General features: G+C 51.9%; 1 protein-coding gene across 4 annotated transcripts in view; it reads right to left on the bottom strand.

The window, feature by feature from the left end:
* The window catches only part of POU2F3 (POU class 2 homeobox 3), a 42478-nt gene that overhangs the window by 25607 nt on the left and 2313 nt on the right, over positions 1-14558 (bottom strand). For 2 of the 4 annotated variants that reach the window (XM_080567490.1, XM_080567491.1), the window contains exons 2-4: positions 11684-11737; positions 10899-10967; positions 398-432 (exon numbers count right to left, since the gene is read on the bottom strand). In XM_080567490.1, coding sequence (XP_080423616.1) covers positions 398-432; positions 10899-10967; positions 11684-11737 — 158 coding nt within the window. Of the gene's footprint in view, positions 1-397; positions 433-10898; positions 10968-11216; positions 11638-11683; positions 11738-14558 lie in introns of those variants that run through there. The other 2 variants (XM_080567493.1, XM_080567492.1) reach the window with 2 other exon arrangements.

Raw genomic sequence — 14558 nt, 5'->3', positions numbered from 1 at the left:
GCATACCGCAGTGCTTTCAGCACCAGTGTCGCACACGGTGCAAATCCATGGAGCTTTGGGGCGGGATTTGCACATTTGCCACTGTAACTGAGGTCCCTTTTGTTTCTAAATGGCAATAGAAAAAATTAAAAAGCCAGCAAAAGCCTCAAGCAAAGGGTGACTTTAAGAAACTCTATAATTAACTGAACTTCTATGAAATGGGAAGGCCTGGAAACCAGAAGTTTTATCTGCCATGCTGTCCCACAAGGGGAATTGGGAAGGACTTTTGTGGCCTGTTTAATAGCAGCTTGTGACCTAACAGTTTGCGTCTCCTAGCAGTAGCTGCCTGGGACTCAGCAAGATGAGCAGTTAACAAACTGTAATTCAAGAAAGCAGGAGAATCCGGGGAGCGTCTTACCTGCCTGTTAAAGTCCAGCCCATTCTGCTCACTTCCTACAACGAAACAAACAGAAAAAGGTCTCAGTATTAACAGCAGAGAGCATCCATCTAAACCTCCCAGAACTCAGGACCACGTAACCAAAAATGCGCTGCTCGCCCAGTGCACTTTAGCGTGAGAGCAAGGAGAGGAGCAGGGAGGTGGAGTCGATGCGAAAGCAGCCACGGAAGCACGAGGGCAGCTTTTGCAGCACTTGGTGGTACCAGCCTTTGCTGAAGTTTTTCCGCCTGGGAGACACCTGGCCAGGCAGCACCGGTGGGGGAGAGCTCACCGACAAAGGGAGATTCCAGCAGGGGTGAACTGGAGGATATTGCAAATCTCCAGGGAAATCCAGGAGCCAGGACTGTGCATAAAGCCAGAGCTAACTGTGGGAGAGGCTAGCAAACAGGTGGCCGAGGCTGTTAACCAGGGATCTTTAGGAACCTGTGTGGTACCAAGTAATTACGGGATATCTAAAGGAACAGAGGGTGCCGTGGGGTTGTGCGCAAGAGGCGTCTCCTTGATTCCAAAAGAGATTGGCAGGCACAGGGGGAAAATCAGACAGGTTTCAGCCTGAAGGTACCGCACAGGCCCTCACTCATTCCCCTTTGATGATAAACATTCCCCCCCCCTCTATCACACCTGCCAAATTCATCAAGAACATCACAGAGGAAAGGCTGTGTGCTCCACAGATATGAATGCTTTAAGGGATTCCACGAAGCCTCTTCAGTTGCAAAGGCAACCCCAAGAAACCCCTTCCCTTCCCCTTTGCAATCCATCCCCTAAGTCATTCTCTTCCAGCCCAACTGAGTTTGTGATAAATAGTCTGAAATTGTTCACATCCCACCACCACAAACCCCTGGGGGCCTTTTGCTCCAGATTTTTTTTTTTTCCAGTATAACGTTCCCCATGAAGCGTAGCCCATGCCCTGTGATCTGATCAAGCTTCAACACATCATGTTTTTCAGGAGTTCATGGCTCTTGCAAGAAGTTGGAAAGCAGTTCAGGGAGGCTGTGCAGGCGGGAGTGCAAACCCAGGAGCACAAACCCAGCTCTCCCGTTGGCTTGCTTGCTTTCAACTGAGCAAGCCTCCACCTCGAGCTAGCAGGCAGTTCTTCAGCTCGCACCATGCTCGTACTATTCCCAGGTGAATCACCAGGGCTCCGAGATCCTCAGGGGGAGTGTTCTTGGTACGATTACTCATGGATGGCAGAATGCTTTTAGAGCCGACTCTAACCATTTCATGGCACCCTGTTCTCTGCTATCTAGAAACTACTCTGAAGATTTTATCTGCAGCACGTTAACAGCACCAGCGATGGAAACTGAGCTGCCTTTGTTGCTCTCTTTGTTGCTGAGCTGCAGGTCTTCGTTATCAGACACAACCAGAGCACTATTTCACGGCAGAGCACGCCGTTGCCCCCCGCTCCAAAATCTCTATCCTCACCACCTGCAGCTCAACCCCAATCCAGGTCTGTACCTTTTTCCGCCAGCCTGTCTGCATTTCTGCTGTGCTGCAACCTGCCCTCCCTTCCTGGCTCCCTCCCGACCTGCTTTTCAAAGCTTTCTTTCCCTTCCCAATCTCAGGTCTTTATCTTCTTCCCTGCAGTTCCCTGATCCTGCTGCCACCTCCGACCCACCAGGCGCTCGTGAGCCCCCCCAGCCGTGGCCAGTTGCCCCCTGACCACCTCTCCCCAGCTGCTCCCGCCCCAGGAATTTGTTCATTCATTGCGCTCCAGCTCCAAGCCCCGAGAGCCAACGACTGCTCATCTAAGCGATGGGAATGCTGATAGCGCTAATAGATGATCGCAATCAGCATCCACACACCTGAGCGGGGCTGCGTGATGATCTTCAAGGCCTGCAGTTTCTACCTTTGCAACCCACGGGGGGTTGATGCAATCTGAGGGCAGTAGCTAAAGGGGAGAAAGGCAAGAAGGAGAGAAGAAGGAAACGCAGTTCCCAGTTGCTAAAATAGAACAGGAAGGAAAAGGTAATCTTCTGCTTTCTTGGACGCAAGGCTTTCGCTCACGTTCAAATGCAGCATGTTGATGAGGCAAGATTCAAAGACCTGGAGGGAAATCCCTGGGTCCCAGTGCTGAGGGCTCTGAGTCACCACTGTACACCCAGCTCCTGGAACCCGGGATGCGCAGCTGGAGCACAGCTTCATGCTGCATCCCTACCGCAACGAGCCAAACTCTCCAAATGAGGCTGCCAAAACACACAGCAGGTTCAAAGCGCCCAAGCTCAAGCTCTCCAGCACATCCCCTCCTCCTCTTCCAAGCTTCCCACCTTTCTCTTTTCCCTCCCTGCACCAGCAAGCGCAGCCTTCAGACTTCTTTTTCCCTTCCTCTCCTACAAGGCCAGACTCAGCACCCCCCGCATCCTGCCTCAGATGAGCGCAGGTGCTCGGGAGTACCTCATTTTCTGTGACAGTGGAACATGCTGGAAATATGCATGGAGATCAACAGGAACCCATTTGTTGCTTGGGTGTCTAAGTCTGAGATAAGTGCCCCAGGCTGTCTTGGTAGACAACGAGGAGAAATAGGCACCTCCAGAGGCCATTCATCTGACCTATCTTAGACGCCTATCTAAGTCGAGATGAATGGCCCTCTGGAGATGACAATTTCTTTTTATTGACTACAAAGGGACCCAGGGGCAACTAGTTCAGGCTTAGATGTCCAATAGTGTGATATTTAAAACTGGGCGAGGTGATTTCTGCTCCCAGTGGTTATGTAAATGGGGGCTGGATACACAAATCTCTGCAGCTTTTCAGCAGGATCAGTGAGTGTTTGCGCGCAGATTTATTTGCAAACAAATCTCATCTTTTTCTGTTTCAGCAAAAGCTTGTGTGTCGAGTGAAATTAAAATGACTTCATCTGCAAGCCAAGGTTTGGGTGTGATAGGGATAACAAGTCTCTTGTTCCAGCTAAATCGCTGACTTTCCTACAAATATTTTAAAAACAGACTGCTTTCCTCCCCGTTTCTATCAACATCAGGACCCACGCTGAAGGAGTCATTTCTCTCCTTAAAGGAACGGGCTGTTCAAACAGCACGGATCTGCACTTAAGATTTAATCTCTCCTAGCTCCAGGAGATAAAAAGAAAGAGAAGTGTAAGTGGCGGCAGATTCTCAACTGCTGCAAACTGCCAGAACGCCGCTCGTTTTGGTGGAGCTCCGCACCAGCCAACAACGTGCTCCTGCTACGCCAGCCAGGCACCACGGCCCTCCCTTCCTCCAGTTGCATCAAATTTGGGAAGCCCAGGGACTTAAAGGGAGAAGGGTTGCTTTGAGCTCCTTGCACTACCTTTCCCAGGAGCTTCCCCATCCATTGCCCTCTCCGTGGGTGTCCCGGACAGAGGGGGAGAGGCAGCGATAAGCTCCGCCGGCTCCCCGCAGCACGGCAGCCGAGGGCCGCGCTGCTCTCCTTGGTTCACCTGGCAGCTGTTTTGCATAGCACTGGCATCAGATCTGGTGCGAGTTCGCCTGGGGAGGTTTCTCTGGGGATGGGAGCAGCAGCGCAGTTCCGGACGGCTTTCCCCCCACCCCTGCTGTTCCCCCCCGTCTGGAAGGCTTCGCGTGCTGTGAAAACCGAGCCCCCGCGCCCCGTCGCAACCGCCCCGATTCCCACTGAAAGCCGCCCAGCCAGTCCGGCTCTCGAGGATAAAAGCCCCGCGATGGCAGAAAGGAAAATCAAGATCGCAGCTCGGCTTCGCCTCGGCGAGGCAAACACATGCAGGAACATGCAGATGTCACCCGCGGGGAGTGACAGCCGCCCGTGGCTTTTCGCCCAGCGACAAAGCAGGGCTGCAACCAGAAGGCTAACTTAATTCCCCTTCCCACCCAGCGACACGCTTAATGCGCCCCGCAGTTTGATCTCACAGCAGGGACAGGGAATTAGGAGGCGATTTCAATCTTTAGCAGGTGTTGGGGAATTCCCACAGGGAATCAGTTTTCTGCCCGTGCATTTGGGAGGGAAATTCAGAACAGCTGAACGGTGATGGGGGAACAGTGCCAGGCAGACACCGGGCAGGGGATTCAGGCTCAGATGTCTAACTTTTAGGTGTCTAATTCCCAGCCAATTGCTCTAGGCTGCCTTTACAGCCACGGAGAGGAAGCCGGCGCTTCCAGAGGGCAACTCACCTCGCCCCCAAGACAGAGGGCAGAGAGATGAATCACCTTCTGCTGATGCCTATTTTCATCGCTGACTCTACAAGGCGCCCGGGGTGAGTAGGTCAGGCTTCAGCCTCAGAGTGCTGAATATCTCAAATTAAGATTAATCTCACCTATCCTGAAGTATTCTAGCACCCCAGCTGATAAAGCACAATGCCGTTAGAGGTTGACAAAGTAGGCCAGATGCAGAGCACCTTTCAATACACATTTTCTAGAGGCTAAGGAATTAACTCGCTCACATTGACCGATGCAAGAATCCAGTCCCTCACCAAAAACACAACGTAAAGTTAAAACAACACCCAAAAGCAGTTAAAGAAAAGAGTAGTGACACTCATTATAGCTATGAACAATACTTGAGCCACACACTGTAAATGAAGCAAAGCATTCACCTGCGCTGAGATGGATGGGGTTCTATTAAGCCAAAAAGATATTTGACTCCTCAGTAATTTAGCTCACTTTGGATACCCGAGCAAACACCATCACAAACCTCTCTGCCATTCCCAGCAGCCGGACCAGCCACTTTTGCAGAACTAGCAGCACAAGCCCTGGCTGGGACAAGCTCACTTAAATCACCTTGTCATCACTTGAGTGGCTGGCCCTGATTCCCCCACCTGTGCCCAGTGGTAATGGGGAGCAGAAAGTGCAGCTGAGCAGACACCAGTTGGTTCCCCGGACCCTTACCTGCCCTGCTGGGATGCTCCCTGTTCCCAAGGTTAGCTCCAGGAGCGTTACTTAAAAGGAACAAGGGAAAGTCTGAACGGGATGGGAAGTTCTCAAGGCAGCCAAATCGGGCTGCAGTCTTCCTGCTCTTTGCACTAACAACACAAACAGACCAAACCGGGGCATCGGGGCATCTCCATGGGAAAGTCAGGGCTGGTTAGCAGGAAAAGTGAATGTGTGCTGGCTGACTCAGTGAGAGGGCTGCACGACTGCAGGGGAAGCTTTCACTGAAGGCTCGAGCGTTTCATTTGGGTGGAAACCCCCAGGGACATAGAAATGCCTTTCCTTTGTGAGCCTCGCAGAACTCCCACCTCCTGGTGCCACCGCAGCTCCGGGTGCGATGTACCCTTCGTGTGGGGCAGGGCGCGGGGGGAACGCAGGACAGCGAGTGTGGGAGACTCGGGCAGCTTCCAGAAGGAAACCCGAGGGCAGCAGTTGTTCCCACGGAAAACATTTCACCTGCAGGTGTTGGGAGAGGGCAAGTCTCTTCTCTTAGACCAGAGGCAAGAGGCAGATCAGACCAGCTCTTCCTTTGCCCCTCTAATTCAAGTCAAACCAGCCTTTTGTTCCCCTTTCCCCTCCCCATCCTTTTTTATCCTCTTCCATAATGGGATGTTTAAGAAAAAAAAATAAAATAACCCAACCTCAAACCCTAATCACCTTCATTTGAATTTCAAATATCCCCCTCCTGGCCTCCCCCACGCCCCAACTGACTCGGAGCTGGGAATATGGAAATTTCTCCTGCTTGCCTTAAATGTGGCTGTGCTATGAAAATCATCAGCCGTATGCAAATCCCGAGCAGGCCCAATTGCCATAGCAACCAGCTGTTTCCAGCCCGGCTGCTGCTGCTGCTTTTATTTATTTGGGACTTGTCCTGGGGCTGTTCGTGGCTGCAGGGGAAAGAGAGGAGAGAAGTCCTGGAGGCTCGGAGGGAAGTTTCAGCGGGGAGAGCTGGCCTTGGCGAGCAGAGGCACAGCCAAGGACGGGGCTCGGCGTGGGGCTGGGGAAGGCCAAGTTTCCTCAAAAGACTTTGGCCTGACGGCCTGTTTCCAGCCCTGTCTGCGGAGGTAACGGCAGAAGAAAGAGGAAGGCTCAGCCCAGGCATCCCTGGGCTCGCCTGCTGGGGGGTGTCTGAGAGCAGCCTGAGCACCCCCCAACCCATTTCATGCTGCTCAACCTGACATGGCTTGGGCATGTTTCCTTCTACCTGAGTTAGAAGCAGATGCAGAGGTGAAAACCTCCATATCCTATTTGAGCATAAGCCATAAAGTTTAAAAGAAAGCCTGCCCAGAAACCCAGAGCCCTACCACAGCAATACGACAAACACCGGTGACCCCAGCCCCCGAGAGAGCTGCACCCACCCCGGGGAGCAGCTCCTGCAGCAAGGAGCTTACACCTGGCCAAAAGGTGGGGGATGAGCTGGGGACCCCCACTTCAGGGCTGAAAATCCCGTTTGCACAGGGCAGACACTGAAACGAGGGCTCTGGTTTTCCACCGCGTGGCTTTGATGCAGAAGGCACGGACAGACATCAGGAGATGGGGAACCAGGAGGGGCTCGGGGCCTGGTGGCGGCAGTGGAGGCAGGCTTTTACCTCTTGCCGCCACCCTTCTACTGCCACAAGCTGTCTGGAGTCGAGGAGCTGGGGGAGAGGAATGACACTCAAAGGTGCATCCCCCCTGCAAGACCGTAGGAGCAGAGGCATCGTAGCTCCTTACCACTTGCACTGCCTTGGGGTTCAAAGGAAAGGCTCTTCCTGACCTTCAGAAGGAAGGATATCTGCTCTACTGCTTCCTAACCCTCCGAAAGAGGCTGAGACAACCACGGTGCTGTTGCCACCAGAGCTGCCGAGAGCCCCCTTTCCACCTCCACGAGCCCTCCCCACACAACCCCACTCCTCGACCCGTCTGCTTCCAGCTCCCAGCCCTGCCCCAGCTGTGCACGCCATCGGGCCAGCCCTTTGCCACCACCCCAGGCAGCGATACCAGCTGCTTTAGGGCAGCGGGGCCGCTGTAGGGCCGTCCCGCGCTGCGTGCAGCCCCACAGCCCCGCTCCCTTCCCCGTGCACCGGGATGCCCATCGCGCACCCCGCCCTGGGCTCCTGGCAGCCTGTCCAGCTCCCCGTGTTGCAGGGTGGGGAGGGAAGATGTTCGGAGCGCCCGCAGCTATTCAGTTACCGATGGTTGTGTTTGAAGAGCTTCCCTATCGCCCTTTTGTTAAGGCTTTGGCTTCCCCCCCATAGCCTCAACAGATGAAATCAAAGGGAAGTAGCTTTGCTTGGTGTAACCTGTTTTGATCAAGCAGATAAACGGGGAACAAGTGTCTGACACAAACAAACAGACAGACAGAGGCAAGTCCCACCTCAGCATTTTGTTGCATCAGATACAGAGGGCTTAGATAAACCACAAGAAGGGGGAGATCTCTGCCTCTCGGCTGGAAGACCAGGGGCGACACTCGGCAGTGCCAAGCCCCCACAGTTCCCATAAAAAAAACTCAACCCAGAACTTGCTGGCATGGCTTTCATCAGTTTAAAAAGATGAAAAGAGCTCGCAGCCAAGCGCAAAACTCGCGCTTGTCATTACCCCCCATGGAGTCCGCGGGACTGCCGGCAAGCCCAGCGCGCAGCAAAGGGCAAGGGAGGATGGCACGGCACGGCACAGCACGGCACGGCACGGCACGGCACGGCTCGGCTCCACGGGCATAACCTGAGCATCTCGCACACGTGCCGAAATAGGAAAGGCAGGGGTAAAGCAAGGGAGGGCTTAGGATTTGCAGGACGGGGCAGGGGATATCCTATTATTATTATTATTATTATTATTATTAAGGTCATGTTTTTTTTTTTCTACCATGGCAGAATTTTGCTGCAACCAGCAGACACAGGGAAAAAAGGAATACAAAGAAATGTAGAATTTTGGAGGACATCTTACTAAAAGCTTTGAAGCGTTTTTTATGAAATTGGTGTGGATAAGAAAAAAAAAGGAAAAAAAAAAAAAAAGCTTAGTTTTCCTAACCTCTTATGAAAAAGGAACAATTTGAAAATTTTCTCAAAAAGAAAAAAGTCCCACAATTATTTCAAACACTTCCAAAGTAAAACAATGCCCCAAATTACCCTTTTTTTTCTCCTCTGAGCCCAGAACTGGCGGAGATATGAAAGGATGAGATTACGCTTCTGCTACTGCCACTTCCCATCAGATCTTTAGGCATCAGTTTTAGATCAAGGGCTCGGTTTACAAAAGCATTTTGGCACCCAACTCTCTCCTTTTCTTTTTTTTTTAACATCATTATTATTTTAAATTCTTCTTGGAGCCAGTCTACATCTTTTGGTGATGAAAGGCCTTTGTAGATCTGCACCTAGAAAGATTTCCAGCCTTTAGAAGCCATAATATTGGTAGTTTGGTAACTGCCCTCTCCTTCCAGGGGGGAACAAATTTCCTGGGGAGCAGTGCATTGGCGCAATTCATTAGGAAATGGGTCTTCAGCTAGTAAGTAATTGGAAAATAAATTTTCCCACATGAAGCTGGTAAACAAAGCACTGTTGCAGTAAAGATCCCTCTAACAATGTGTATCGGGGAAAATAAAAACGTTCAGGGAAGTTCAGTACAAAGCGCTCTGTTGTTTGTAAACGGGATGCTCGGGAAGAGGGGAAAAACCAAACAAAGAGGCGGAAAAGCTTCGGTGCAGCATCAAGGCCACCCCTCGGTGGGCTTGGCTGGTTGTGAGCACTGGTGGGGCTGGATGAGGCCCTGAGGGACACCGGTGCCGGCGGGGCATGGGGCTGCTCTGGCCCCAAATCTCCTGTAGGGTCCCATCGCCTGCATCCTCTCATCCCACAGCCCCAACACCGTGCTCTTGTAAGGTCTCCACCAGTCCCGGTGGAGGAAAGCCTTGGAGGAGAGCCCGATTTAAAGAAGTTGCTTGCATCAGTCCGCAGGGAAGTGTCACTCTTTTGTAAATGAGGGAGATTTACTTGTTCTGATTTCCCTGCCTGATTTGAAGGCTCCCGGAGCAGCGCTGAACATTTTTGTTATTTTAAAACAAATTGCCTCCACTTCTCCGCATTCTCCTCGCAATTACCACTAGAAAGAGGTGCTACAGCTCACACTAATGGCTGTCTGGGAAGCTTACACCAAAAAACCGCACTGCACCCGGCCAGCCGCCCCTGCTGGGGCACAGGGTGCTTGGGGAGCCGCTGCCTCCCCCTTGAAAGCTCCCCCAAAATGCGAGCGGGGAATTTTGGAAGGGCTCAGGACACGCTTGCTGCCAGGCGGCGTTGAATTGATTTATCTCAGAAAACCAGCTTGGGGGCAGCTGAAAGCCATGAGCAGAGGCTGACCTGACCAGAGTCAAGTGGAGTTCATGGACGTGAATAGAACCAGATTTTATCTCTGCCTTAGATTATGTCAAATAACCAACTTATGAGCTCGGAGGATTTCTAGACCTCAGTGTACGGTGTAAATAAAGGGGCAGTTTTAGTCCCATTAAAACATGCCTAGGCTTCTCTGCCTTTACCAAGATCTCTCTCTCTCTCTTTTTTTTTTTTTTTCCTTTTTCCTAAATCCTCTTAATCGATAAAAGGAGAAGTAAAATCATTCCATGTGAAGTTTTAATCTGTTGTTACACGTGCCCCCACCCCAAGCTTAGTGCTCGTCATGACTCACAGAACAATTCTTCTGCATTGTCTCTATGAGTTATGGTTTTAAAGAGTGCTTATTCCAAGTCTACAGATGAGTCTCACTGTTTCTAATAACCTTTCTTATATTACAACTATAACTAGTGGGTGCTTAATGCCTTTCTTATTGCTATTTATTTGCCTACGAAGGAGTCTGACCATAAGCCACATCCTCAAGATCCTGCACTCAGCCCACTGTGGGCAGTGGCAGTCAGAAGCGATGCTGGAAAACATGACATGGATTTTTTGGGGGTATCTCACACCCTGTGGCAGTGCAGGAATTGGTAGGCAAACTGGCAGAAGTCAGCACTAATGCCAGTGCTATTATCTTCACGGGATCGCCCAGTTCTTCAGCTTTCCGTCTGCAAGGAAAGCTGAGGCTTCTAGCCACAGAGCAGGGAGAGGCTGAGCATCAGGTGGGAGTAGTGGGGATGAGAAACCCAATCACGCCTCAAGAAGAAGAGCGATACATTTTGGCTGGAGCTACCAAGCTGGATTCGACTGTTCCAGAAGTCCCTCCCATTTTTCTACATATACGTGGCCAAAAAAGGCTTCGTCCCTGGGAGTTTTGTCTGGGGAGACGTTCCTGACATGAACCCCGTGCACAACGTGGAGCTGTTGGTGCTGAGCTGAGCGGACCAGGACCATTTCAGTGGCATTATTCATTTGGTGAGAGAAGGGAGCGTATTTCCATGCTCAAACCGCAGGGCCACGCACTGATTCAGTGCTCTCACACAAGGATCTTGCATGCTGATCAAGATACCAATGCAATCCTAGCCCAGAGCGCATTCTTGATCAACTCCCCGGCTGGCTGGAAGGACGCAACGCAGCAGCAACAGGAGCAAAGCACCGGCGGAAAGTTCCAGCACCCGAGCCCCCTGATCCCTTCCCCTCCCTCGGCGGCCCCCCTGTGTCCCAGACCCTCCTTACCTGGCTCCACCTGGTCGGGCTCGTGCCGAGTGTCTGTGGAATCCGCCGCATCGCCGCTCATCTTGATCTCTGGAAAAGATGGCACAACTGATTTTAATAACAGGTCACAGTCCCAGGCAACAGGCACATGTGGCTTCCACTAAACAGCACAAATGAATGTGTAATTATAATAAACCATCAGACTTTCAAATTTCTGATTCCTCAACATACAGGCACTAGAATATTCATCAGCTCTGAGGCTGCACTTTCCCTCCTGTTGCTCTTTGCATCCCCCCTCGCTCCTTTTCCCCCTCCTCAATTCGCTGCTGTGCCTCTCACCTCCTGCACTGCAAGGGGCTCGGGAAGCACCGGGAGCCCTCCCTGCCCCGCTGGCCTCTCCCCCGAGCTTTATGCAGCCTTCCCAGAGCAGCCGGTGACGCTGCCCTCCACCGCCACACCTGCAGGGGATCCCTCCCAGCCTTGCCCCCTCTCCCACATCCCTTCCTTTTTATTTGGGGATGGTGCAGCAGGGCCAGAGCTTGGTGCTGTGCAGGGCGCAATCAGCCAGGGCCGGCCTTGGCGAGGCAGAAGCGGAGCAGGATGCTCAGGGAGGGAAACAAGCTCTCTTCTCTTCCTCTCAAACTCGGCTTGTTCTCCCCAGAACTCCTCTTGGCAAAGTGCTGCCCTGCACACACGTGCTCACACCCCTCTCAGACCACAAAGCCATGTCCCCAAGGAGAACACTGCCACCACGGTCCGGCACGCTTCCCTCCATCCTTTCCAAGGCCAATAAATTTGTCATTTACCCTTGAAGTGATGGCTGCCACCACACCCGGGGCCACGTTCTCCTTCGGGGACAGCTGAAAGAAAAGGGTGGGAATAGTCAACTTTGCACTGGGTTGCTCCTGCCTCCTTAAAAGAGGCAAAGTACACACCGGGTGAGAGAAGGAAGAATATCTATTCAAATTCAGTCGGACACCCCCTTGCCCTCTTCTCCCCTTTGCATGGGAATTTTAACTCTTTCCAGGCTGGCTGGGGGGGGAAAAAAAGATAAGAATACATTTTTATAAAGAGCCGACCGAGTGATTTGCATGTGCTTCCTGCAGCCAATCCCGGCCACAGGAGGCATCCGATTTGCATCGGGGAATAACAACAGCGTGGAAGCAGGGCGAGTGTTTGCTGTGGTTTTGCTGGGGTAGAAAAGGCAGGTGGAAGCCTTCTTAAAGGCATCCTGCAAACCTTTTCCTCTTTCCTATGTGTGCCTTGTGTTATTTCCAAGTGGCCAAAAGGGCGAAGAGAAACCTATATGTTTTTATTCCAATTTCCCTCTATTACTCACAATAAAGCGGGCAGCGCTTTCATTTGTTTATTTCCCCTCTATTGAAACTTCCCGTGTGCAAATGGCAAACTCTCTGCTTTTTCGCCAAAACGGAATAACTTTATTTAGGCTAAAGCTTGGAACATTTTCCCGCAGCAAATGACTAAAAGAAGAAAAAAAAAAGGCAAGATTTTTACACCACAGGAGTGCAGCAACATCCATGCACTTCAGAAACTTCCTTTCCTTAAATTTTCTAAGCAGCGAGGGAGGAAAAGGAGAGAGAAGAGCGTTGCTTTTCAAACAATCCCTCTGCAATTAAGACGTGAACATTTAGTGGGGCTTCTAAGCACTGCTACTGCGGGAAGAGTAATTATCTTCAGTTATAAACATCTTCTTGTCTTGTAACACTGCCAAGGGACCCTAACTTAGGTAGTCTACAAAGCACAAAGTTTTGCTTGTTGCCAAGAAGAAGCTTTAAGAAAAGCCAAGTTCTCAGAAAATAAGGAAAACCTTTACCCGTACAGAAGTTTGGCGAGAACGTCTGCACGTTTGAAAAAACAGAGTAACAACAAAAAAACCCTGCTGCAAGTTTCCTTGTGGGCACACAATTTACGAACATGTGTTAGTAGAAGAAAATTATCTCATCTCCAGGACCACGGGGGCAGAGGGGGGGGGACGAGGAAGGCAGGACAGGCTCACGAGCAGCCCGTGCCCCTTGCACAGAAGCAGGCTGCCAGCAGCAGCCGTGCCTGGCCCCTCTACACGGACCCAAGCACCCTCCTGGTGCTCTGCAGGAGCCTCGGTGACCCGAAGGAGCCAATTCCCACAGCCCCTGCACTTTGTACTGTGCACGGGCAGTAAAATAACCTGGCTGGTGCTCGGAGCCCTGTCTCTTTTCACGCCGGGTGAGGCCCTGGGCTGCCAGCAGCCACCCTCAGCCCCCACCAGCAATAATCCTGCAGCTGCCAGTGCTTACACACCAGCTGTGGGCCATCAGTGAAATCCCCTCCTCCTGCAGTCAGGAGATAACAAGATACCCCGTGATGCTCTCATACAGAGCAGAAGAGTTTTAGTGTCACAAGGAGTCGGTTTCCACTCATAAACGTACACAAGTTATTACAGCTTAAATACATTGGGGGGGGGGGGGGGGAATAAAACAGCAACAAAACAGGAAGAAAAAGTAAGTCCTTTTGATCAAAGCCAGCTTGATATGAGTCGTTTGGGGCTGCCCACCTTTCAAACACCTATGATAATGATAACCATGCTGCAGCAGCCATCCTCCAAGGGCTCCTTGAGAGGAGGGAGCAGACGCAGAGGGGTGACCAACACAAGTGCAGCCAGGATGATGGGAACTCCTCCTCTTTGTCCTCCGCTTTAAACCAGGGAGAGCGTGACACAGCTCAGCTGGCTTTGAACCCCCACGTACGGCAAAATTTCTAAAGACTAAACGGGCTGCGAGACTTTGAGGCTAAAACAATGTAGGCTCCTACCACACCGCTTTGCAATACACCTAGGCTAGTAAAAAAATATAGGCAGGCTAGTAAAAAAAAAAATCTCTGGGAAAAATAATGCAACTTGGGACTGCCTAACTCCTAACCACAGACCTATTAGGAGCCGCCACTGTGGCCTGGGCCATATTAAAAATGTGCTGCTATACCTCAGTTAGCAAACATCCCTGGAGTAGAGGCAGTCTGGTCTGTTTACCCAGACCAAAGAAACTCTACCAGTGCAGACAGTTCTCTGGGGATATATCTGCATCTATATTTTGGCTGAAACAAATGGTGTCAGCAAATAAAGCTTTCCCAAGCCCTTATTCCTTGTAGTTGTCCTGACATGGGCACCAGAATAAACCAGCCTGGTGGCTTTAAGAGGAAAAAACGAAAGCCAGTGGTGGTAGTGGGGAGAAATTGGGTTGGCTGGGGCCAGCACCTGGAGCCTGTTGAATTTTGCTGCATTTTCTGTGCCCGAGCCCCTGCGGAGGCTGCAGGAAGCTGAAAACGCCCAAAGGCCTGGGGAGGAGGAGGAGGAGGAGAGGAGGTTCTGCTGGGGGGAGCCTCTGGTTGGGAAGGGGGTGTGTAGAGCCCCCAGTCCCTGTGTGCAGTGGTGATGAAAGAGGGCTCAGTACCCCCAGCCTGAGCACGCCGGCACCTTTGCAGCAGTGGGAATAAGCTCCCTAGGCTCTGGCACGTGAAAGCAGCTGGGCCCAGGTTCGCCTCCCTCCCTGCAAAACCACGGCGTGAAGCTCAGGCCCCCTCGGACGGGCAGCGGGGTGGGATGCTGCGGGGGCAGGAGGGCTCGGCGCGCACCCAGCGTGCGCAGCTCCCGGCCAAATCCACCCTGGGAGCGGTGCCACCAGCTCTGAC

The sequence above is a fragment of the Anser brachyrhynchus genome (assembly GCF_964034855.1).
Source record: "Anser brachyrhynchus genome assembly, chromosome: 25".
Classification (NCBI taxonomy): domain Eukaryota; kingdom Metazoa; phylum Chordata; class Aves; order Anseriformes; family Anatidae; genus Anser; species Anser brachyrhynchus.
The sequence above is the reverse complement of the archived record's forward strand: the minus strand, read 5'-3'. Positions and strand labels throughout refer to the sequence as shown.